At 42.1% G+C, this 25,364-nt stretch overlaps 3 protein-coding genes across 3 annotated transcripts; all 3 read right to left on the bottom strand.

Moving 5' to 3' along the window:
* Positions 1–306: 306 nt before the first annotated feature.
* Positions 307–7,628, bottom strand: LOC134191889 (ATP synthase subunit alpha, mitochondrial-like). Its single transcript, XM_062660526.1, has 11 exons — positions 7,520–7,628; positions 7,369–7,450; positions 7,139–7,314; positions 3,223–3,396; positions 2,887–3,053; positions 2,706–2,770; positions 2,539–2,622; positions 1,392–1,768; positions 1,109–1,216; positions 838–982; positions 307–694 (listed from the first exon to the last, which is right to left on the bottom strand). The coding sequence occupies exons 1-11, from the start codon at positions 7,562–7,564 to the stop codon at positions 459–461; spliced, it is 1,659 nt and encodes a 552-aa protein (XP_062516510.1). The 5' UTR covers positions 7,565–7,628; the 3' UTR covers positions 307–458.
* A 1,415-nt stretch (positions 7,629–9,043) lies between these two features.
* On the bottom strand, positions 9,044–13,314 carry LOC134191891 (kinase suppressor of Ras 1-like). Its single transcript, XM_062660527.1, has 13 exons — positions 13,021–13,314; positions 12,870–12,956; positions 12,720–12,796; positions 12,271–12,555; positions 12,148–12,208; positions 11,991–12,080; positions 11,437–11,515; positions 11,167–11,255; positions 11,002–11,098; positions 9,884–10,008; positions 9,701–9,826; positions 9,322–9,532; positions 9,044–9,248 (listed from the first exon to the last, which is right to left on the bottom strand). The coding sequence occupies exons 1-13, from the start codon at positions 13,044–13,046 to the stop codon at positions 9,153–9,155; spliced, it is 1,449 nt and encodes a 482-aa protein (XP_062516511.1). The 5' UTR covers positions 13,047–13,314; the 3' UTR covers positions 9,044–9,152.
* Positions 13,315–13,915: 601 nt separating this feature from the next.
* Positions 13,916–23,804, bottom strand: LOC134191888 (lon protease homolog, mitochondrial-like). The gene is made up of 23 exons (XM_062660525.1): positions 23,389–23,804; positions 22,002–22,090; positions 21,631–21,750; positions 21,352–21,535; positions 20,524–20,585; positions 20,389–20,459; positions 20,251–20,309; positions 19,379–19,546; positions 19,063–19,110; positions 18,887–18,975; positions 18,005–18,143; positions 17,875–17,944; positions 17,761–17,813; positions 17,414–17,557; positions 17,073–17,195; positions 16,903–17,019; positions 16,638–16,778; positions 16,398–16,563; positions 15,645–15,781; positions 15,398–15,469; positions 14,315–14,440; positions 14,225–14,263; positions 13,916–14,168 (listed from the first exon to the last, which is right to left on the bottom strand). The coding sequence occupies exons 1-23, from the start codon at positions 23,797–23,799 to the stop codon at positions 14,019–14,021; spliced, it is 2,778 nt and encodes a 925-aa protein (XP_062516509.1). The 5' UTR covers positions 23,800–23,804; the 3' UTR covers positions 13,916–14,018.
* Between the last annotated feature and the right edge of the window lie 1,560 nt (positions 23,805–25,364).

Genomic DNA, 25,364 nt, shown 5'->3' with positions numbered 1-25,364 from the left:
ACTTAGGACAGGCAATCAGACCCATCAAACTAATAGTCTGTAGCTCCTTCTTTCTGTCTGTCCGTCTTCCTGTCCACCTGTCTGTCTGTCTACGTACCTGTTTGTCTGTCTACTGTACCAGTCTGTCTACCAGTTTGGCTGTCTGTTTACCATTCTGTCCGTCTACTAGTCTGTCTGTCTGTCTACTAGTGTGTCTGTTTACCATTCTGTCCGTCTACTAGTCTGTCTGTTTACCTCAGTCGTGACTGCAAATTTCATGACACCTCCCACAATAATTTGCGAGCTTGACTTCGCCTGTTAATACGATCAAGATAAACAATGTCTTGTTCACTGTACAGCCATATAGGAAATATCACACCAACTAAACAGACACCACCACAAGGTTTAGGAGACTACATAGACACCACCATATTCGTCTCTCAGCAACGACAACTATGATACTAGCCAGTCAACAGTCTCTACGCAGCCATGAAGCTCTCTACAAACGACGTGACAATGCCCTTCAGACGTTCATCCGTCGTCTGACTGATCTGCCCTTCCTCACGAATCGTCTTGAGTAGATCCTGATGACTGCTGCGGATGTGCTCTACAAACGCCTGCTCAAACGATGTGATCCTCGACGGATCAACCTTGTCTAGATGGCCTCGTACTCCGGCATAGATAACAGCCACTTGCTCTTCGATCGCCATTGGAACTATACAGCCACAAACAGACAAACATAAATACGAATTCTATCACTTCAGTATGTTAGCAACTGCGCATGCGCATAGTATGCATTCTATTATTTAAATATGTTGGAAACTGCGCATGCGCGGTGTGCTGATTGTGTCGAGATACCGTATTGTCCTTGTTTGAGCAGCTCGGTCAGTCGGACACCTCTGTTTAGGAGTCCCTGCGTTGCAGCATCGAGATCTGATCCGAACTGAGCGAAGGCAGCGACTTCACGATACTGCGCGAGATCGAGCTTCATAGTGCCGGCAACCTAATGCAGAGGATGGCATCAATAGTACGTGATCACACTCGACTGCAGATAAAATGGTGTGTGTGTGTGTGTGTGTGTGTGTGTGTGTGTGTGTGTGTGGCATGTGCGTTCGCTCTATAATATTGCCTGTTTCATTGCTTTGATCTGAGCAGCAGAGCCGACACGACTCACAGACAGCCCGACGTTGATGGCCGGCCGGATACCTTTATAGAACAATTCGGTCTCCAAGAAAATCTACACACACAATTACACATTTTAATGCCACACAACTGAGCCACCAACAAAGCACAATAAAAATCGATATGAACCACTTCAGGCAAACATTTCTTGCAACATGCACGCACGTGCGCGCGCGCACACACACACACACACACACACACACACACACACACACAGACAACACACTCACCTGTCCATCGGTGATTGAGATGACGTTGGTTGGAATGTATGCAGACACATCGCCTGCCTGAGTCTCAATAACCGGCAGTGCAGTCAACGAGCCTCCTCCATAGTTGTCATTCATTTTCGCTGCTCGCTCTAGAAGCCTCGAGTGTAGGTAGAAGACGTCGCCAGGATATGCCTCTCGGCCGGGCGGACGTCGAAGCAACAGCGACATCTGACGATATGCGACGGCTTGCTTGGATAGATCGTCATAGATGATGAGGGCATGCTTGCCATTGTCTCGGAAGAATTCGCCCATCGCGCAGCCGGAGTATGGAGCGAGGTATTGGAGGGGAGCGGCGTCGGAAGCCGTGGCACTGACGATGATGGTGTACTTCATGGCATCTGTTGAAGAAAGGAGAGAATAAGATGACAATGTTTGTAAATGATGACGAACATATGCACAGTGTCATCAAATCTGTGTGTGTGTGTGTGTGTGTGTGTGTGTGTGTGTGTGTGTGTGTGTGTGTGTGTGTGTCCATCTGTCTGTCTCTGTGTGTCCATCCATGTGTGTTGTCTGTCTCTGTCTGTCTGTTCATCTGTGTGTGTTGCCTGTTTGTCTGTCTGTCTGTTCATCTGTGTGTGTTGCCTGTTTGTCTGTCTGTCTGTGTGTGTGTTGTCTGTCCATCTGTGTGTGTTGCCTGTTTGTCTGTCTGTCGCTCTGTGTGTTGTCTGTCTGTGTGTGTTGTCTGCTTGTCTGTCTGTCTTTCTGTCCATCCATGTGTGTTGCCTGTCTCTGTCTGTCTGTCTATCTGTCTGTCCATCTTTATGTGTTGTCTGTCTGTCCATCCGGGTCTTGTCTGTCCATCTGTGTGTGTTGTCTGTCTGTCCATCTGTCCGTGTTGTCTTCTGTCTGTCTGTGTGTGTGTGTTGTCTGTTTGTCTGTCTGTCTGTCTCTGTATGTGTTGTCTGTCTGTGTGTTGTCTGTTTGTCTATCCGTCCATCTGTATGTGTTGTCTGTCTGTCCATCCATGTCTGTTGTCTGTCTGTCTTTCTGTCTATCCGTTTGAGTATCTCTGTGCATGTGTGTACAGCCTAGAGCTATCAGTACGTCTCAACCAAAACACCCCAACTAACACCATCGGCATCCACACAGCACAATCAGACACACCAACCTGCATCAGTTAGCCGCTTAACCAACTGTGCTACAGTACTACGCTTCTGTCCGATAGCAACATAGATGCAGTACAGCTTCTTCTCTAATGGCAACAAAAACAACACACAAACCGTAAACACAACATACGAGCATCTCAAACGACGACGACGACAAAATGGGTCGTACTCTCATCGGTTCCTGCGTTGAACCTCTTCTGATTGATGATCGTATCAATGGCAATAGCGGTTTTCCTAAACAGACGAGAGCCTCACACAAACACACACACACACACACACAACTAATTCACTGTGCACGACAACCAACTGCACGTAAGTCAGTACTGTATGTAGTCACTGTTTGGTCTCACCCTGTTTGTCTGTCTCCGATGATCAGTTCTCGTTGGCCACGACCAATTGGTACGAGACTGTCAACGGCTTTGATGCCCGTCTGCATGGGTTCACGTACTGAGATCCTTGGTATGATGCCCGGAGCTTTGAGGCCAACGCGACGACGTTCTTGACCATCAATAGGGCCCTACAACCATAAGGGAATGAATATGGAGGCATGAGATGCCATACAGTCTATACAAATGGACGGACGGACACACACACACACACACACACACACACACACACACACACACACACACACACACAACACACACACCAAATACGACACATTTAATTGCATACTGTTATGTTACCTTGCCATCGATTGGATTTCCCAATGCGTCTACTACTCTGCCAAGTAGACCCTCTCCTACCGGAACGTCCACAATCGCTCCCGTTCTCTTCACGACGTCGCCTTCTTTGATTAGTTTGTCATTGCCAAACACGACAATACCGACATTGTCGGGCTCCAAGTTCAAAGCATTACCCTGACGAATATACATAGAAATGAATCAAGTCGCATGGTCATTTATTAGAGTCAACAGAAAACGATAATAAAACAAGAGACAAAGACAATGACAAGAAAAATAAAATTAGAAAAACTGGTCACACACACAGACGCGCGCGCGCACACACACACACACACACACAGACAGACTCACAGACAGACAGACAGACAGACAGACAGACAGACAGACACACACACACACACACACAGACAGACAGACAGAGACCACAGACCCCGGATGTTTGACCATTCAGCTTCAAATCTTTCGGCAGCAATTCTTGCAGTATTGTTGTGTATACGCCTTATGTCTAAGTCTGAGAGTTGTCCATACCAGTCGTGTGCGTATTCTGACACCCTTAAACGAGTTCTCTCTCATATCCGTGAGGTTCATGACACGTCGAAATTCCCTCTGGATTTGTGACACGTTTGAAGTTGCAGCAATGTTCCTCATGTCAAATGTGGTTTTCGAAGATTGCTCAACATATCTCCTCCTGCAAAGTTCGCAATGCTTCATCGACAAGTAACGGTTCATTTGAAAGTCAACGGTCTGCAGCGAGATCGTCCACTTCGTCTTGTTCGTCCATTCCGGCGACTGATCACTCGCTGTCAGCATCTGTTCCTCCTCTGCCTCAATTGCCGAGTGTCGATTTCAGTCAAGTTTCTGCAGGTACGTCTCCAGAACTTCTTTCAATGGCATGGAAATATATCCAGGAGATTTCCGCGGATACCATTTTGCATTCACATACGCCAAAAACAGTGCAAACCATCAAGCCGTCTCTAACTGCAAGATTCATAGACTGCTGCGCTTTTGCTCTTCAGCGGATCAAGGAAAACCCTAGCAATGTGGCTGCTTGGAAACTTTTTCTTCTCATACCCCGTATGGTTTTGACGCCTCAGAGAGGAGGTAAGCATGGTGAACGCGAGGCCAACAGCGCTTATTCTAAGTTTCTCAATGGTGCTTGGAGTGACCTGCTTCAGCTAGAAACGTCTTTTGAAGGTTCTAAGAAAAGTATTATGGCCAAAGAACATGCTAAGAGATCTGCTGCTTTAAGATTAGTACAATGTGGAGAGCTTTCCAAGGCAGCTCGCATACTCACCAGCAATGGTTTAGCACCATCTTCAGCTGAAACGATTAAGAAACTGTCATCGAAACATCCCAAACAAATTGAAAGCTTGGGATCAATGCCTTCGTTAGAATCATCTTTTTCTTTGAATGCAGAAGAGTTTTTCAATGTTGTCAAAGGCTTGCCAAGAGGTACCGGTACTGGTCTCTCGGGGTGGCGTTTTGAGCATTTGAAAGTATTGTTAGAAGATGAAGTAACAGCAGATGGCCTCTTCACAGCATGTTCTCTAATGGCTAGAGGCGACTTGCCTCTTGAGATTGCCAAACTGCTCTCAGCATCAAGATTGATAGCTCTGCCTAAATGCAATGGAGACGTTCGCCCCATTGCTATTGGTGAATGCTTACGACGTATCACAGCTAGAGTCATCTGTCGTCAAAAAAGAGAGGCTTTTGCTGATTACTTCTGCCCAATACAACATGGTGTGTCAACTCCAAGTGGTTCTGAGCTTCTTGCTCACCACATTAAATTGCTTTTGGAGCGTAACAGTGACTGGGTTGCTATAAAAACAGACGTGATAAATGCATTCAATTCAATCAGCAGGAAAGAGTTGTTACAACAGTGCCGTTCTACATTTCAAGATATATCAAAGCATGTGTACCAGATGTACTTTGATTTCAGTTCACTAGTCGCCTTGCAGAATGGTCAACCGGTTATGCTACAATCTGAGGTTGGAGTTCACCAAGGTGACCCATTAGGTCCTGCTCTGTTTGCCATGGCTATCCACCCAACTTTGGTGGATCTTCAGATCACTTTCTCCAACATTCAAATCCTAGCATACTTGGATGATGTGTTCTTGGTTAGTTTGCCAAATGACGTTACGGAAGCCTTTACTTCTTTACAATGCAATTTCTCAGCTATTGGCTTAGATATTGCTTGTCAGAAATGTGAGATTTATTGTCCATCTCCAGCTATCACAATTCCTGATTGTCAACTTCCTGTTACATCTGAAGGCATAGTTATATTGGGAATGCCTCTTGGAAATGTTAAATTTGTATCCAATTTTTGCTCTACGTATGCTAACACTGGGGAACAACTATGTGACCAATTGTCTTCTTTGAATGATGTCCAGAGCGCTTCGTTATTGCTCAAGTATTGTCATGTTCCACGATTGACTTACTTAGCTCGTGTTGTTCCTCCAAATTTACTAACATCTGCAGCAGAAATTCACGATTCACAGACACGCAAAGTTTTCTCTGAATTACTATCATATCACCAACTCAGTGATTTGGCATGGAAACAAGTCACCCTACCAGTCCGACTAGGTGGTTTTGGTCTAACATCTGTCAAATCTATAGCAGCTTGTGCTTTCTTAGCCTCGTGGGTTGAAGCAATAGATGCACTACCCAAGCGTTCTCCTAACTTGAGAGTAGATTTAGATTTGCTTCTGAAAGGATCTTTGGGATCTGCTACAGGTGCGACATTAAAGAGCCTCATTCCCTTGAATGAACTGTCTGAGTACTTACCTGCTAGTGACAAATTACAGAAGCGATTATCTAATGATTTGTTTGAATCTATGTCTCGTGATACAGTGAAGTCAACAAGAGATGCTGCCAGAATTCGCTCTTTACATGGTGTAGGTGCAGGTGCTTGGGTCAACGCTGTTCCAACCTCGATGTGTTTCGCACTTGATTCTTGCGTTTATCGCTTGGCGTCATATCTGAGGTTGGGCTTGCCAGTCTGTTCTCTGGAGTGGTTGATTTCGTGTCAGTGCGGAGCAGTTCTTGACGACAGCGGGTATCATCTTTTAAATTGCAAGGTTGGTGGTGGCCCAGTTTGGAGTCACAAATCCATTGCAAATGTTTGGGCTGATTGTCTAAGTGAACTTCACATACCACACAGGAGAGAGCCAAGACATCGCTACTCAAACTCGGATAACAGACCAGACATTATAGCACTTGATACATCTTCTGGTATGAGTATTGATTTAGACATCTCTCTTGCCCATCCTTGGAGCTCAGAGGTATTTCCCTCATCCTCAAAAGTAGATGGTCTAGCTTCAAAGCGAAGAGAAGAAAAGAAAAAAAATCAAATATCAAGATGAAAGGCTACCAACTGGCAACCAAATAATCTCTAAGCCTTTAGTCATTGAACACTTTGGTAGATGGGGTGATGAAGGAGACCAATACCTACGTTCTCTCGGATCACAATCTTTTGATAAAAATGGTCGGCACAACTCGGCACAATTTATGGATCACTGGCGGAAAAGGTTCAGCATTTAATTACAGCGATGCAATGCTAGAGTAATCCAACGCAAGATGTCATCCTTGGGTTGCAGAGTCCACGCAAAAACAAGCCGCTTTCATCTCCAATAATTAGTGTTGTAACAACTGGACCCTCTTTGGGTTCTTTAGCAGTTAGAAAATGTAATTTTTAGTTCTCAGTTGGTTCTGTAGTTAATATCTTTAGTCTCTAAGTGATTCTGTATAATTTGACTCATAGTTACATATTGTATGTTGCTAAATTCATGTTTCAAATATATGTATTGGACAGACAGACAGACAGACAGACAGACAGACAGACACACACACACAATTAATGAACAAAATAAAATTCAAAACAGAGAACGAGACGAAACAGACAACACACGAACGAACTAACCTTCAATCCACTCGAGAATTCCACCATCTCTTCCGCTTGAATGTTCTTCAAACCATACACGCGCGCAATACCGTCTCCAATAGACAGCACGCGTCCGGTCTCCTCCAACTCCGTCTCATTAACATGCCCCAATATCCTCTTCTCCAAGATAGACGACACCTCCTCGAGTCTCTTGCCTACAACACGCGATACCTCAAAGGGGGCCCCACCCACAAACGCAAACGATTTACCCGACTCCTTCGCTCGACATGCAGCAGATGTATTGAAATCCTGTTTGACTAATAAACACGGCGCTAGCAGGCTTCGCAGCACCTACAATCGTGAGTCAAAAATTACAATTTCATTCAGTGGGTTTTTGTGTTGCAAGGCGGTCGTTCTTACCGGTTGCGTTCTAAAGACTAGCGAACGTAGCAGCGAGCTCGCCATACGAACCGTTTAGATTGTGATTCCCGTCTGGTGGCACGTTGAGCGAGTGCGCAAGCTCAGACCGGGAGGTGAAAACGAGCGAAGAGAGGCGAGTGTTTTGCGCCCGCGCGGCACAAGGGCGGGGTAAGGTCTGGCTACGCGAGACTAGAGCACATGAAAGTAAATAATTTAAAATAAGATAAGCGACACAGGTCATTATCAATAACACATTTTAATTCATGACGTCATTGTTTACTGTTGAAAACTTTCACTACGAATGATTTCCGACGAAAGGAGATACAGGCATTAGAGGGCGTGGTTTCATGACGTCATTGTTTTGCAATTTCATCTACCCTTCTCTACTTTCGCAACCAATGTTTCCCCTTCTCAACTTCCTTCAGGAAGGGGAAAGGCTAGAAGAGAAAGACTGACTATGTGAGACTACGTCATGATCAGCAAATAATAATATTATTATTACTAATTAATATTAATATATTGTTAGTCTGTATTGCAAGGAATTTGTCACAATCACGCAATCATTTTAATCGTTCTAAAGAAATGGCTCTAATACCTACTATCTGCGCATGCCCGTCGGTTTGTCTGTCTGTTAATCGCCTTGTGTTTGTTCGCCTGCTTGTGTATAAAAAACATCTGTGTGAGAATGAGTCGGCAAGAAGTCCTTCTTACTTAATTTAATTAAACATTTAATTCACTCACAAAATATCTCTCACTGAGTCACTGTAAGTCAATGCCATGCAATTGATTCCTCACACTGAGCCAATGCATGGACACTGCACAAACATTAATTAGAGAATATCCACAGTCAGTGCCTGTTATTATGTCTGTAATGCAATATTTGATGGCTAATTTGGCGATACTACTCTATCATAAACAGAGAACGGAATAAAACACAGTTATGTCTACATATGGTACATACCATGGTCATATCATCCATCATATCACAATACAAATTTTATGGATCGCAAACATCTGTGTCTAACTATGAAGCAGATGCACACACTCGTATACAGCAGACCAGTTTGTGGATACCTCTGGTGTCTCATTCCTGATGTTTCATAAACTATACCAAACCAATCGAGTCGTACACTCTGGTGTGGTTTCAGGCATGGAATGATCACAAAGCAGAGTATGGCATGTAAACTTGTCAGGATGCCAAGTACACTTTACCACCGACAAGCCAAACAATGACCTCACTAGACATCTCGATCCTAGAACTGCTTCCGTCTAATAATCGTAAAAGCGAGATCACCACGTACCCCAACATTGTCTGTGAATTGACATCAATGCTGTTAACATATCTACAAACTGATCCACTTTTCCTAACATATTAATATCAATAATTATAATTGCCTCCGATCATGCCCCACCTATGGAGTCTGAGGGTTTCGATTGTCACATTTAGTCAATGCTTTGTTTGCTCAATAACATCACAAATCAGACCTCACGATCAACACAGCATCATTCGCTTCATAACACCAGTTTGCATAAATACTGTACACTTCATATCTATAGAGTCTCTCCATCTCACTCTCTTCTGTTTATAGTAACGATTAATTAACTTAACGAGAGTACATAATTAAAGTTTGAGTTAATGTCTTTGGTTGAACCTCTCAGATGTCCCGAGTTTGTCCAGCTGCGACGGTTCAGACAACGAGTGATGAAGCTTCTTATTAAACGTATAAACCTAAACAGAAACACCATTTAATATTAATTACCAACTTGACCGAGACATCATGACATCATACTGTCATACATACCTTTAGATTCAATGCCTGGTGTATTGCCTTGAATGCTGGTCTATACTGTGGATCCTGTGCCCAGCAGAGAGAGATGATGGTCTTTACCTCGTCGGAACAGAAGAGTCCGCGTAGATTTTCTCTAAATCCGCGTACGATTTGAACGATCATACATTCTGTGCTAAAGTCTGTGTACGGATACCGGCCTCCAAATATCTCATACAATATCGTCCTGCGAGACAAGACGACACTCAGTGGGTAATCACCAATAGACAATACAATTGCAAGTGTGATACACAAACAAGCAGGCCAATAAAAAATGAGACCATGCACCCTAATATCTAATGAACATGAATATTCATTACATCTGTTATGTCGTTAATTAATTAATATTAATTACCCAAAAGCAAATCTGTCGGCTTGTTTTGTTGGTAAACAATCGGCCTGTAACATATCCTGAGAGTCCAACCGAAGAGCCATTAGAACTTCGGGTGACAAATAGCTCAATAACTCTCGATCGCTGTCACTACAATTACCCACACGATGCAACAAACAGACTTCAAAAATAGACGTTTACGCTTACGTGTCTTCCATGTAGTTGGTTGGTGTAAACGAGGACATACTAATGAGAACTCGGCTTTCGAGATGAACCCTGTGAGAGGTCAGACTACCGTGAATAATTCCACGAGAGTGTAAGTAGCTCATCCCCTGGAATCAATACAAAACAGAGTTAGTGTCAATCAAGCAACAAAGTGACAGAACGAGCTTGTTAATTAGATGCAGGAAGCCATTAGGAAAAGGTAAATAACTCATAGCGAAGTCCAACAACTTAACAACAAAATTGTTACAAATTAAGATCACATGCAGATGGCCAAGTGTTGTTTATACACATTGGTATCAACCGTACTACAACACCGCTTAATTAATTACAAAGGATGAAGACCAAATACTCATGCACCCAAAGGATTGAACGTTTACATTACTGTGATTTAGCGGTCTTCACACATTCGAAGGTCTCAGGAAAGCGTGGCTTTTAGAAATAACCAACAAAGTGTACAAGTGCAAACAAGTTTGATTTTGACCGTGACCTTTCCGTGCATGTTTTCAATACAATGGCATGTGTGTCAAAATTTCTAATTGGACAGGAGATCGTTAACTCTGTGACAACATCACATAAAAGGTCATTGTAACTCATAGAATAAGGTAATAAAATTTTAACAAGGTTGGTGGGGGTGTTGTTGTGATCTCTGTATTACTATGGAAGGCATTGCATTAGATTACAATCCCACAACAAATGCTTTGACGAAAAAACATTCTTAGGGTGACCAGCTGTCAGTGGAGCGTGTTACATATGCACAACGTTCTGTTTCTTGACTAAACAGAGTGTACGATGCAGTAAAATCGAAACGTGTGTACGAAAAGTTGAGAAGTCGTATCAAATCAGTCACCTTCAACAGCAAGCTGGCTTCATTAACACTTTGACAAAAACTAACACATTGCATACACCCATTCCCAGCTATGGGCATCTATTCTAAACCCACAATGCCCATCTGCTGCGTTCTCTAATTTTTAGTCTTCATTTGCATTATATTGTTGGCTAACTATAGCATGCCCCCTACAAACCAGTTTTATTACCACATGGAAAGCATGCTATTTCTGTGCATTGCATGGGATGGAGAGAATGACAAATCACATGCATACCTGTGATATCTCTTTGACTATCTTCATCTTCTTGATCATGGGTAATTTGTATCGTTTTGAGTGTAAAGTTGTGTGGAGAGAGTCGCCCCTTCGAGCACTAAATGACGTAGAGACATGTAGGTTAGCAACTGATTGGTTGCTGCAGGAAATGCACTTTGTTGTTACCATGTGACAATGGCCAAGTGAGGAGGTTTCATGCATGCACCCATAAATAGCTCGATATTCTCGTGTCTAATGCTGCTCAACACTGATACCTATTCAACAAACATCTATTAGTAACTCGTACCTTGTGTGTGTGTGTGTGTGTGTGTGTGTGTGTGTGTGTGTGTGTGTGTGTGTGTGTGTGTGTGTGTGTGTGTGTGTGTGTGTACATGCATGTAGGTAAGCCTTCCAATATCTTATTTAAACATGTCTATAAATCCATGAGTGGTGCACCTCTTTCCAGAATTCTTGAACATCTTCGATGGTCTGATGAGGCCTGGTATGAATAAGAACATCCCCATGCCACTTTCCACTACAAAAACAGAAAAGAAAACAGAAACAGGTTAATCAAAGATAATGAAACAACTAAGAGAAACGAAACAAAATAGAGAAACATATACTTACCCTAACATGAACAACAAAGTAACTGTTAATTAAAAGGGAGAAAACAAACAGATAGAAAAGAAGAGTAATAGACAGAAAGAGTAGAAGAGAGAAAGGAGAGTAACCAGCAGACACAGACAGACAGGTAGACACATCTACAGGCAGACTGCCAGACAGCAAATAAGACCAGACAACAGACAGGCACACAAACAGAGACAGACACACAAACAGACACAGACAGACACACAAACATCAACAAGTAATCAAACACATTCCTAGACATGCTGGAGCAAACACATGCACACACACACACACACACACACACACACACACACACACACACACACACACACACACACACACACAAGTGACATCAAAACCACAGGACACCAACTTTCACTCACAAATAAACGTTGCCCTTCGAGCTGTGGCCTGCCTTCTCTCCAAACGTCATGCCATCAAACGGAATACAGAACTCTTCAACTTCCTCCGCTCTACCAAAAACAATCAACACGTGCCATTAATTTCCTAATAGGACACCCTGTAAGGCTAACCACTCACTTTGCTTCACTATTTATCTCTTCAGTTCCATCGAAACTTGCCCGTCGCTCCATAACAGCAGCTGCATTACACAGACATTACAAATACAAACCGTCAGCTGCAGCTTGGCGGACCAATTCTCACCATTGATTCTCGGCGGCGATGAACGCAACGTTTTCGGTCCTTCCCTCGAGAGGCGGTCGAACGAAATGGTGGGTACCGAGCAGCTGCGAGCAGTCCTCGCGCGTCGCGCCGGTTGACACACCGACGAAGAGACTTCCGTCGTCGACGACGACACGGCGCAGGCATGACCGACTTGCATGCGCGCCTCCATCACGGGGGGTGTCGAAGTCGCGCACGTGGCGGAACGGCGGGACTCGGCACCGCCCGACACGCGGTGCAACACAGACGGAAAAACATCCATTATACCTACCGAGAACAAATGACAGTATGACGTCGTGCGTCAGAATATTAACGCCGAACTAGAGACAATACCAACAGGCGTCTCATACAAAGCAATCAGACTTGGCACCAAACAATATGATCGACGCACCGACGACCAGCAGCATGCAACTAGACAGACGCCCACCCACCTTTCTCCACAGACGAAATGCTGTAGCGATTCGACTTGCCGTTGAGCAGCTCAATGCACTTCGAGTGGAACCTCAACCTGCACGAAACAAAGAAAAACAGACGCACGTGATTGCAACGAGACTGCGAGACGCGACGGTTATAAAACTCACTTGCAGCGTTTGCACTTGATCGCGCGGATCATCGGCTTACGACACAGCGAGCACCGTTTGACTCCGATCGCTTTCGGATCGGAGAATCTGCACGAGAACAATCGCGCAATCAGATAGGAGAGTGTGCACCGACCCACCCCGAACGACTTACACGTGATCGCAGTGGAGAAAAGCCATCTTCCAGTTTCGAGTTCTCGACAAACAATGACAGGCGGTCTCAATCGTCTCGATCCGGCTATATATACGTCGTCCGGCCCGTCTGCTGGCCTCTAATAAGCGAGGAGATACCCGATGTGGTTGGTAGCACCGACTAGAGAGTGTACGGTTTCGATCAACTCGAACCGACCGACGCCGCCTGAGATGAAGAGTCTAGTTCGAGTGACGGAGAAGACTGACGACTGTACGCCGTTTCTTATGGCATTATGTAAGCAAGACCGGAAATCGCAATACAAAGGCAACCGCTGACCGGGGATAACGTGATATTTATATCAGCGGTTGCGTCGACACGCCTACACTCTGCACGTGAGGTTGTGTCGCCACGCCCACATTCTGAAGTGTGTAGTCGACTGCAGATCTGTCCTTTTAGATATCAGCCTCTTCGAGTTAAAAACAAGAAATTCGTGCATTTGTTATAACAGACGCTGTTTGATGCGTATGGCGTAGAGTGCACTGCGTCAACACACGCGTGTTCCACCTGGAGGTCGGTCACGTGCTCGACTGAAACCACACCTCCCGCGAAGGAAGGAAGGAAGGGAGTGTGAGCTCGAAATGATGTGTCTAAGCAAACAGAAATCTAGCCGACATCGAAGCTAAACAAAGCGATCAAAGGGACAGGTGCACTATCGTGATCATCTTATCTCCCACCATCAAGCTATGCGCAGATCCGCCTCCAACGTGATAGTGCAATATGTACAGACAAGTTCGGCGACCGCTCTCTGTCAGGTTCAAGTCAAGACACCGAAAACGCCGAGATCAGATGATTTCATCGTCGATCGCACCCAAGCAAGTGGATAGTCTACACCTCGTCAACAAATTTTCATCAAACTATTTCCTATACGCCTCAATAGACCTCCATTTTACATTTTTGAAATTTTGAGTTAATTTATTAATTTTAATGGTCGTGCTGTAGGTCGCATAATATTTAAATCTTCATTGTTTTGGAAATACTATGGCGTACAAATCCTCGTAATTTTCCGCAAAATGGACCTCTACACCTTCTCGGATAAATTCCGGTAGGTCTTCGTAATCTCTCCGGTTTCCTTCCGGTAGCACCACGCAACGAACGCCGTCTCTCTTGGCCTGGTAACGTGAAACGAAATTAGGAGACTTGCTGAAGTAGTAAATAAACGTCTTACTGCGATAGTCTTCTCTTTGATTCCTCCAACAGGCAACACCTGTTCGAGAAGTACATGAGACGTGATCTAGAATTGCTTTGTCATACTCACTTTCCCTGTTAGAGAGAGTTCCCCCGTCATGGCAACGTTCTGTCTCGCTGGCTTGTTCGTGGCTAGAGATAGAAGAGCTGAGACGATTGTGCAGCCAGCTGAAGGTCCATCTTTGGGCGTAGCACCCTAGCCAATCGACAGACAATAGTCATGAGTAGTAAAGTCAACAACAGACCAGACTAGAAGCCTTTCTCGTTTCCGTCATGGCAACACTAAGGAATCACAAGTCTGTGTACCAGTTGGTGAAAGGCTAACTTCATAGACCAAAACTGGCACAGTCCCATTATTAAACAGATGGCAGGTGGAAGACCAGCTGCCAAGGCAACCCAGTCTATCTCGACTACTACAGACAGATGCCTCGAGTCTAGTGGTATGGCTTCGAGAGAAGAAAACAATAAGTTACACTGACTAGCGGTACCATCACCAACCAGTACATTTATTTGTTTCACTTGACAATGCCATGATCGTGATCAATTGATATGATTAATCAATGATTGTTGTATGTCCAAGTAAGTGGGAAGTAGCAATAAGTTAATAGATGCCTGTCGTTATATAAGGAGTGGTTCAATATCTAAGAGCACTTTCTATTAGCGATAATAACGACCCTTCACTCTCACTGCAGAAAGATAGCTTGCTAAAATATTTTAATTAAACATATGATATCACAAACAGACAGACAGACAGACAGACAGTTTGATGTTTGAAAATATACATATTAACAGACAGACAGATAGACAGACAGACAGACAGACAGACAGACAGACAGTTTCATGTTTGAAAATACATTACTGACAGACAGACAGACAGACAGACAGATAGACGGTCGGACAGACAAACAGACAAACAGTTTGATGTTTGAAAATATAGATATTGACAGACAGACAGACAGACACAGACACAGACACACACCACACACACACACACACACACACACACACACACACACACACACACACACACACACACACACACACAAGCAATTACTTAGTAAATACATATAAAATCCAACACAAGCAATTTGATTGATTTAACGGAAAGCTAGGTCAACAGTTCGATGTCATTTAAATATAATATACGACTTACCGCTGGAACATGAATATGGACTGCTGCCTTGTCGAAAAACTTGTTGTCAGGTTCACGTTTGGCAAGAAAACTCTAACATCGCATCAACTACATTAGACACAAGTACTGCACACATGCACACCATAAGTTTCCAATGTAGTCTGTAGTGCAAGCTACCTGCAATTAATTACACACAAAGACTAAAACTGACAAATTAGCAGTAGTCAGAAAAAACAGCCAATAATGTGTCTAACTGCAACCTTCTTACCTTGGCAAATGTGTAAGCAATCCTAGCACTTTCTTGCATTACTGCACCCAGCTGTCCAGTTGTTTCTACCGACGGCTCAGACTTTTCAACTTCAATTGGACGTCTCAAAGCCGTTTCGATGTACAATGTAGAGCCACCTGACAACAATATCCATCCATTATAAAAAACATAGCAACAAACTTCCTTTCTCTAAAATGGAGCCTCAAAAAGCCAATCAGAAAAACAAATCCAATAATTAATTAATGTATTTAATTTCAGTGGAACCTGTGCACTCACCCTCTGTTCACAATACAATAAAGAGAATTTGCGTTATCGAAAAAGGATGTTACCAATATATGCAGCAAGTGTATACTTGTGTGAGATCAAGCAACTACTGGCTGTGCCGTTTGTATTCATAAGAAATTCTATACTGAGTGATATGCAATGTGTAGAGACAAAAGTGCTCTCACTGTACACACCCTTCACTCCAGCAATATTTCTATGTATTGCAATTTACGAGTAGAATGTGTTGGCTAGAGTGAGTCTTACTCTTACTATTAGTCTCAAATAGCCAAATCTTCCCACCAGTAGGTATAAAAAAGGAGGGATTTGGCTGCATGAGACTATCTTACTATCCCTTGACATCATTCAGATCAAGCATCCGACTTTAAATTCAAACTGAAATAAACTCATTACTTTCATACTAAAAGTTGAAAAAGCAAAGGAAAAATTAATTCTTCATTGAATGTATTGTTTTTATTAGACATTGATTACCCATTGCCGTCCATGCGAGTCCCATCACCACTCCGGGTGGTGTAGTGTCATACATTCTGTCACTAAGAAAGACAGGATTGCCAACATAGTTGTGAAGGTTGTCCGAACCGACAGCAATCGTCTCGTTCGTTTTCTCTACAATTTGCAGTGCAGCTTTGCGAAAAATCTAACAAACAACGACAAGTTAATCTCCATCTCTCAACAACATAAGTCTCACAGAAATGTCACAATGCTTTCTACCTTTTCTACGTGTTTTTGAAGATTTCTTACTCCACTCTCTCGACAATATTGTTTGATCAATAACCCAAGTGCTTCATCACTAATACCAATGTCACTCTCTTTAACTCCTGATGCTGTACGAGCAACTGGAATAAGGTATTGCTAATTGAAAAGCAAACTCAATAGTCGAACAATAAACTTAGACAACTACAGTTAGACTGACAGCAAGCAAGCATACCCATACTGTAGTTATTGTATAGGCTTACACACAACAAGGTTAAAGTACCTCTGCAATAGCCTTCTTTTCATCCTCCACATAACCAGACACTTGAATAATTTCCATTCGATCTTGAAGTGGTACAGGAATAGTATCCGTTACATTGCCCGTACAGATAAACAAGACCTAACATAGACCTCCAGCAATGTACTATTTCTTGTCATTGCATGATAACGCACCTTTGAGAGGTCGACAGGCACATCAAGATAATGATCAAGAAATCCTGAATTCTGTTCAGGATCTAAGAGTTCCAGCAATGCTGACGAAGGATCCCCTTGGTATCCACGACCAATTTTATCAACCTGCAGTCATAAATAGTCACCAACTTTTTCACTACCACATAAAATTCTACCAATCAACCATCCCCAAATTCCTCCATTTATACTACAATTGGCAAGACTTTCAAACATTGTAATTATAATAAGTTCTACCAGTTATGTCTTATCGCCTCCTTTGCGTCATTTCCATGTGCTGCCTCACTCGTAGCTTAATATTTGTTAAATTGTTTTGTAGTTGTCACCTCATCAATAACAACGAGAGGGTTTGATGTCTGAGTTTTCTTCAAGCACTGGATTGCTTTTCCAGGCATAGCACCAATGTATGTTCTCCTGTGGCCCTTGATTTCGGCAACGTCAGTCATCCCTCCAACACTAAACCGAAAGTACTGAAACAAACTCAAAATAAGCCATGAAAGCATAAATGGTCAACGCAGTGACAAGAAATGGTGCATGCACTGATGCATACACTGACTGCACGTGTTTGCAACACACGTGCACACACATGCACGTGCACACACACACACGTGCACACACACACACACACACACACACACACACACACACACACACACACACACTACTCACTCACCTCTCTGTTCAGTGCTCGAGCAATAGAACGAGCAATACTTGTTTTTCCTACACCTAACCAAAAATCCACATCTCAAGTGACTTTTGTAATCTCTAAATATTTCATCATACTTACCTGGTGGCCCTACAAAACACAGAATCTTCCCTTGAACAGATTTATTCAATTGACTAACAGCAATAAATTCCTACCAAAATCAACATCAAGTATATCCACACACAAATACAGACAAACAGTGATAACTCACTAATATTCTCTCTTTTATATCCTGTAATCCATAATGATCCTCGTCCAATATTTCTCTTGCTCTCTGTATCTCGTCATTCTCTTCGCTGTGAATGCCCCAAGGAATGCTGGTTAGCCAGTCAAGATAGTTCCTTGTCACACTATACAATATAAACCTTCAATTTAACAACCACTTGCCACATAAGTGATCACAATGATTATTGCCAGGATTCAAGTAGTAGGACAACGAATTACAACAAAATTCTTAAGACAATGGTTGAACCCAAGATACACTGAATATAAGAATCATTCTATGTAGAGCACATACTCTCTCAGTACTTGTCTCTTACGTTTGTGTGTGTGTGTGTGTGTGTGTGTGTGTGTGTGTGTGTGTGTGTGTGTGTGTGTGTGTGTGTGTGTGTGTGTGTGTGTGTTGTGTGTGTGTGTGTGTGTGTGTGTGTGTGTGTGTGTGTGTGTGTGTTGTGTGTGTGTTGTGTGTGTGTGTGTGTGCATGCATGCGTGCACATGCATGTGTGTGCATGAGAGAGCTTTCACAAATGAAGTAATAGTTTAACTTAATTCCCTTATGGCTGTAGTGTGTGCTCTAGTTCATGTAAAGAAAGTATCTAGACTGTACTGACAAATCTAGTGCTGCAGCTCAACAGTAAAGCCTGGTGCATAATATAACGCTGATGCTCAGCTGAGCGTCAAACTTCAAAGACACCGCCTTGACAGAGGGGGTATCCTTTGATGTTGACACTGACACTGACGCTGGAATAAGATTCATCATTATTGTTGGCGCTGACATTGATGTCAGTGTCAATATTGTGAACGAGGCTACAACTTGACTGCAAAATTCCTACTTCTGGAATGCAATTCTCACAAAACTGTATTTTATTGTTACCTGAATTCAGAAGAATGATTGTCTAGGTATGACAACTTGCTAAGCTCTTCTTCTATTACAGTTTCCACAGCCTCGGGTATGACACGATCCTATATACACATACATCATGAGTAACTCTGTCAATGACATCAATTATAAAATGTGATAAACCGATAGACTTCATGCATGCTATGTACCTTGATTCTCTCCCGAAACTTTTCTGCAACTGCATCTTTGTCATCTTTCTGTCAACAAAAGAGTTGATGATAGTTCCATATTATAGTTGTTTTAATTAATCAAGCAAGTACAGTAGGTCTGATAGCCTGTGTGCATGTCTGACCAACTGCAAGTTGGCATACCCATCAAAATGTTTGCAGTCTTTCTGCCTGTCTTCCCATCATATGTCTATCTGTCTGTCTGCTGTCTCTCTCTAACCCAATCAAGTTTCTTCTGTTCTAGATGTTTAAAGTGCTAACTGCATTTCCTATGGTAATGTTGTTCAAGAAAGCCAACCTCCAGACCAAGTTCTCTCTTGATTATTTTCAACTGCTCTTGTAAGAGATATTTCCTCTGCATCTTGTTCACTTTCTCTTCCACTTCTTTCCCTAGTTGCTGCTGAAGTGTCACTATGGCTAACTCTTTCTTTAGTAACTCTAAAGTCAATAGCAGTCGCTTGGAAACCTAAAAGACAAACACCACGTCAAACACAAAGTAATAAACAAACAAAAATATCTAGTTGGTAAACAGACAAAAACATACAAAGACACATACACAAAAGAGAGACAAAGGGAGACAAACAGAAAAACAGAAGGCACAAACAAACAAACAATAAATAACAGCACAAACCTAATTAATAAAGCTCTATCATACAAAAAGGCATCTGTGCTATCACAAATGGTACTTACTCAATAGTATACCACATCTACACAATACTCAAGATTCAAATTACGTGTACATAAAGAGCAATCAAACCACTTATGCTTTCACTAGCCAATAGTATTGGAAGTCATACAAAACTAAACAACTTATTGCCAACATTCCACAGCTTATCTGCAACAGAATACTGTTTTTCACCCAGATCATCAAACAACAACCATAATAGTGTTGAAATTCAGACCAGTACAGACTTGTATCGACACTTGTTGCAATCCCAATGTATGAATGCTGCTATTAACATGAGTGGTGAGCTAATATATAATAATCATGTAGTAACATTGTTCAACCACAAAATTAGAGCAAATTTATGTTGTCAAGCTAGCTAGCATACATCAAGAATACTAGAAGAGTGTGTTCAAGCCCATTCTGGGTACTAACTAAGCCAAAATTTACAGCATACAACAAGAAGAAATCAACAGACCATTTACAAGCCACAACGTAACACTTACATCAACTTCTTCCAACACTTCTTGTAGCTGTAATGATTCCGCGCTTGTCAAAGCCGCACCTTAGATGCAACAAGAACAACAAGAACAACAAACATAAACTAATATGCAAACAGCTAAAAAACAATAATCAAACTGTACCGAAATCTGCAAGATGAGCCGGATGGTCCACTACTTTTCTACCCGACTCCATAAGATTTGACAAAGCCTCTCTAAATAAGAGTTTTCTCAACATATTAACAAGTAACAAATAAAGCCACATGAAACTGTGTGTACCTAAAAAGGGGGTTCAGAGCAACGATGTCCCGAATTGTCTTAATAATTTCTGCTGACAATGCCTGTAGAAAACATACCATCACCACGATGCACCATTTATAAACATCTGTTTGTCAGGTTGTAATCGCAATGCACTGCAATGAAATCAAGTCTATCTATACTTGAACTTGAAGCACAAACTTGTGTGCAGAATAATACCACAATTGCGTCGTCTGTAAACATTGCTGCAATGTCTCAAATGCAGATATTTTAAAACGCTATTAAGGAAATATAAATAATTAGTGAAGTTGCCAAATTCCAAAAAATCTATCATTGGATAAACAACAAACAACTCACGACCTGTCTTGCCAACTAAACCCCTGTTACAAGACGTTATGGGAACCCAAGACCGTGTGTTTAGGCGACAAATATTTGGGCTCACGGACACGGCTCACTTTAGAATACTGGGTCAGGCTCCGGTCATGGTATAGCTCTGCCCATCATTGACTAGCACACACATGCAGTTAATTAATCATGGCAAAAGATCGTGAAGTGCTTTTCAAGTAATTTTAGTCATGCCATCAAGCTGGCTTTGCACGCTCTCATCATGAGTGATGTCACCTCTTTGTCAGTCCATATATAGTACGCTTCTGCAGACCATGCAACTCAGACTCGCACTTCAGACCTTGCATGTGCATGTAGCTGAGATGCCAATGGTGGCTATGGACGTGTGAACAAAAAACAGGGCCTAGCCCGAGAATGCAGACCAAGGTCAAGCCCGGGACACAATTTAGTGAGCATAGTGTCAACACAACTTAACAATGTGATATAATGAGTTTGTGTCTGCACCTTAATTTCTTCTGTTCTCTCAAATGATTTGACGGTTACATTTTCTGTGGTGACCATAAGAAGAGGTCGAGGAGCTTTATCTTCGGGTAAAGGATGCGACTCTTTTGATGCCCACTCTACAGTTTGACTCTCGTGACTCTCTGAAACCTCTTCATCCACTTCATATCTAGAGGTAATTCTTATTCTATAATAGAAAGTAACACGAGTCGATCAACGTCGGCAATATGTAGTGATAATATGCTGGAAGATACTTCCATTGTGATGAGCATGTGTTCGTACCTTCTGTGTCCCATGAGTAGTAGCCTCATTCTATCATTCATGTCATGCATTTCTGACATATGAGCAAATATCCCAACTGGATGAATGTCTGAGATGTCACTGACAACATCACTCTCGTGACTAAATGAGAACAAGCTTGCTATCAGTTGGACATCCAACGAACATGTACTTTTAATTGTCGTGTAATTCATTAATGTAGCAGTTACACATTTCATCAGTTAGCTAAAGTAGCAGTTACTAGCAAATACCTTCAGATTGACAAACAAACCAACAATGAAAAACAGAAACAAACAAATAGGTAAATAAATAGACACGTTAATAAGCCACAAGCATTAAGTTAATATACATGTGTAATATGTAGAGTTACTTACCTGTCATCGTTCTTCAGGAATACTCCAACCCAAGGTTGACCAAGTTTGGCCTTCCTCTTTATCAGCTCCATCAAGTTCACATCAGTTATCTATACACACAAGAGAGTAACAAACAGACAAACAGACAGACAAACAGACATACAAACAGACAGACAAACAAATAGACAAACAGACAGACAAACAGACAGACAGATAAACAGACAGATAGACAGACAGACAGACAAACAAACAGACAGACAGACAGACAGACAAACAAACAGACAGACAAACAGACAGACAAACAGACACACAAACAAACAAAACAGAGACAAACAGACAAACAAAACAGACAGACAAACAGACAAACAAAACAGACAGACAAACAGACAGACAAACAAACAGACAAATGTGAAGGAGAGAGACACCACACCGCGAAGAGAACAATAGTTGATGGTAAGGATATATAATGAGCAACGTTTCAGAAAAACCTTCTTCTGGCTCAACGTATGTCTAAGATGTTTAAAAATTTCAAACAATAGGTATTAATATTGATATCGATGATGTTGATATCAAAACCAGCTATTTACTAAAGTATGTCTGATTTTATATTTAATCCATATGGGTCGAAAAATAAAAATATAAAATAATATTATATAATATAAAATAATATAAATAAAATAATAATAATATAATATAAATATAATATAAAATCAGACATACTTTAGTAAATAGCTGGTTTTGATATCAACATCATCGATATCAATATTAACACCTATTGTTTGAAATTTTTAAACATCTTAGCCATACGTTGAGCCAAAAGAAGGTTTTTACTGAAACATTGCTCATTATATATCTTTACTATCAACTATTGTTCTCTTCGCGGTGTGGTGTCTCTCTCCTTCACATTTGTCTACATATCTACCACGTCAAGTTTCCACAGATCAGATCGTTTCCGTCTTTCCTCTCTGTTTATCTTCCAGTGTCAAACAAACAGACAGACAGACAAACAGTCAGACAAACAGACAGACAAACAGACACACAAGCAAACAAAACAGACAGACAAACAGACAGACAACCAGACAGACAGACAAACAGACACACAAACAAACAGACAGACAAACAAACAGACAGACAAACAGAGAGACAAACAGACAGACAAACAGACACACAAAGACAACAATGGACGAAAGACAGACAGACACAAACAGAATGCGTCATTCATCCAATATACAGATAACTGTAGTCTTTTACCAACACAGAAAAATTCTATGACGCAAACCCACTAAAGCAACCAAACACTACACAGCTACAGTACCACTATATACGCAAATTAAAGGCAATACAAAGCAGCAAGGAAAGAGGAATTAAGTCACTGTCACAGGCATTGCAAGCAGACAATAAACTAAACCTCAATCATTTTCATGAAACGTGGAAACACTGGATGTCTATTTATTGCGATAACTGGCACATTCGGGAACATCTCTGGCACATCTACAGTAGACAGAGCAAATCCTGGCTCTCCAGCAGGCGTTTCTTCAGACTCCTTCTCTTCGGCAGCTTCCCTTTCGCTGCCCTCCTCACCACCGCCACCACCACCGTCGCCATCACCACCATCACCAGCAGCAGAACACATGCATCGAACTCTCAGAGACAAATGTGTTGCATCAGACAGTTTCCTGTCTCCAAGTCTAAGTGAGTAACATCTTGTAGCAGGCAAATGAATTGACTTTGCACGATAGATGGTTTTCAAGCAATTGACGCGAACTGGAGACGATAACGCTCTAGTAAGGTAATGAACTCCGCGCCGCGTAAGAGACATGATAGCAAAACATCCCGGATGTTTCAAGCTACTTCCCAAATCAATGTAAACGTGACTCTGCAAACGTTCTTGTACTATAGAAGTTGTAATATGAAAATTATGTGAGTAAATCAATGTTTATATGAATAAGAAAAATTTTGTTTAATTAATTACTAGTAATTTAGAGGCAATTAATTAACTAGAGATGCTCTGAGTGTTGCAGCATTTGATTCAAATTATGTTTTGTCTCGTAGAGTAGTGTACACAGATAGAACGCCAATCTGTATAAAATGACGATTGGCTGCAGAAGTTTATGAATAATAATATTAATTAATAGACTACGTATAATTAAACAAAGGAAGGCATGCATGTAACTGTTTCCTGCTGAGCCGCAACCCCGGACAGGCTGGACTTTCCCTGAGCTACTGTACCCTGAGCAACCCTGTGTTGATTTTTATAAGCAGTGAGAATATGGTGATCAGAGACACACGCTGGTGATCGATCTACCTTCTTTTGTTTTACCAGGCGTAGGGTTGCTGACTGGTTGTGTTGCCACAGCGTCGTGTGGCTGGCTTCTGTATTTCCACAACTCTTTCTAAAGTGGCCCACAAGCTGAACTAGCTACAGGTGCAATATGACTTTGATGTAGCTCTAAGTAGCGCGTCCAGTAGCACGTGGTAGAGCAAGCAGCACGTCTTACTCTAAAATAGGAGTTCCTAGTCTAGACACTGCGACGCCATGTTTGTTTTCTTAAGCTTGCTTGTCTTGCAGTGCATGGTTTTGCATTATTTGTGGAGAGGGTGCTGATCGAAATGGACACTGGTCCTGGTATAGGCGTTTCTCTCTCTACACTGCCCTTGGAGGAAGGGGAAGCGACATTTGTGTCATCTCACCTGCAGGCTCAAGCAACCGAAAGTCAGAAAGCCGGAGCTTGGCGTCTCAGTCAACAATGTTCAGAGGATAGTCATGTCGCGTCACTAGATGTTGAAACAACAATGACTGACCAAGAAAGTCTGTTGATGTTCCAAAGTAGGTCAGATCAATATCAACGTCGTCCAACTCAACATCAAACCTTGAGACTAGGTGATCTTCAGATACAGAATTCCTATCTTGCTGACTCTTTCAGAGGCGTACAAGAGAAATTGGAGAAGATGCAGTCAAGATCCCAGAAGTTGGAAAAAAGGAATATCATGTTACTAAGGGAAAACCACCATTTGAAGAAAATTGCTAATGAGAAGTTGCATCTAGCACAATCTGCAGTGAGAGGGCTGATGGATAAGCTAGAAAAAGACCAGAGACTTATTCTACAGCAAGATCACCAAATGGTGCTTTTGGAAAGCAAACTGAGAAGAGAGGAAAGTGAACTAGAAGAGGCAAAGCAGGAAATAAGTACTCTATCAAATCAGATGGCAAGACAGAGTGAGGAACTAACTTTAGTAAAACAACAGAATGGTGAACTGGCAGCATCTAGAGAAAGTGAAAGGCAGTTATTTGAATCAATGAGAGATCAATTAAAGACAATGCAAGATACTCTGCACTGTCTACAAGAAACAAAGGTAGAACAACCACCCAGTCTTCGAAATTCT

Source organism: Corticium candelabrum, chromosome 16, assembly GCF_963422355.1.
Source record: "Corticium candelabrum chromosome 16, ooCorCand1.1, whole genome shotgun sequence".
NCBI lineage: Eukaryota > Metazoa > Porifera > Homoscleromorpha > Homosclerophorida > Plakinidae > Corticium > Corticium candelabrum.
The sequence above is the reverse complement of the archived record's forward strand: the minus strand, read 5'-3'. Positions and strand labels throughout refer to the sequence as shown.

What these genes read in the sequence shown, in the direction of transcription:
- LOC134191889 (XM_062660526.1), bottom strand. Translation starts at nt 7,564, where the DNA reads ATGGCGAGCTCGCTGCTACGTTCGCTAGTCTTTAGAACGCAACCG. An exon ending in ATCGGAGACAGACAAACAGG is followed by an intron (nt 2,771 to 2,886) that starts GTGAGACCAAAC and finishes TCGTCTGTTTAG; the next exon opens with GAAAACCGCTATTGCCATTG. An exon ending in TCTCAATCACCGATGGACAG is followed by an intron (nt 1,217 to 1,391) that starts GTGAGTGTGTTG and finishes TTGTGTGTGTAG; the next exon opens with ATTTTCTTGGAGACCGAATT.
- LOC134191891 (XM_062660527.1), bottom strand. Translation starts at nt 13,046, where the DNA reads ATGGCTTTTCTCCACTGCGATCACGT. An exon ending in ACCAACTACATGGAAGACAC is followed by an intron (nt 9,827 to 9,883) that starts GTAAGCGTAAAC and finishes GGGTAATTGTAG; the next exon opens with TGACAGCGATCGAGAGTTAT. An exon ending in ACCAGGCATTGAATCTAAAG is followed by an intron (nt 9,249 to 9,321) that starts GTATGTATGACA and finishes GTTTCTGTTTAG; the next exon opens with GTTTATACGTTTAATAAGAA.
- LOC134191888 (XM_062660525.1), bottom strand. Translation starts at nt 23,799, where the DNA reads ATGTCTCTTACGCGGCGCGGAGTTCATTACCTTACTAGAGCGTTATCG. An exon ending in AAAAGAAGGCTATTGCAGAG is followed by an intron (nt 16,779 to 16,902) that starts GTACTTTAACCT and finishes CTTTTCAATTAG; the next exon opens with CAATACCTTATTCCAGTTGC. An exon ending in ACTCGCATGGACGGCAATGG is followed by an intron (nt 15,782 to 16,397) that starts GTAATCAATGTC and finishes TATTGTTGTCAG; the next exon opens with GTGGCTCTACATTGTACATC.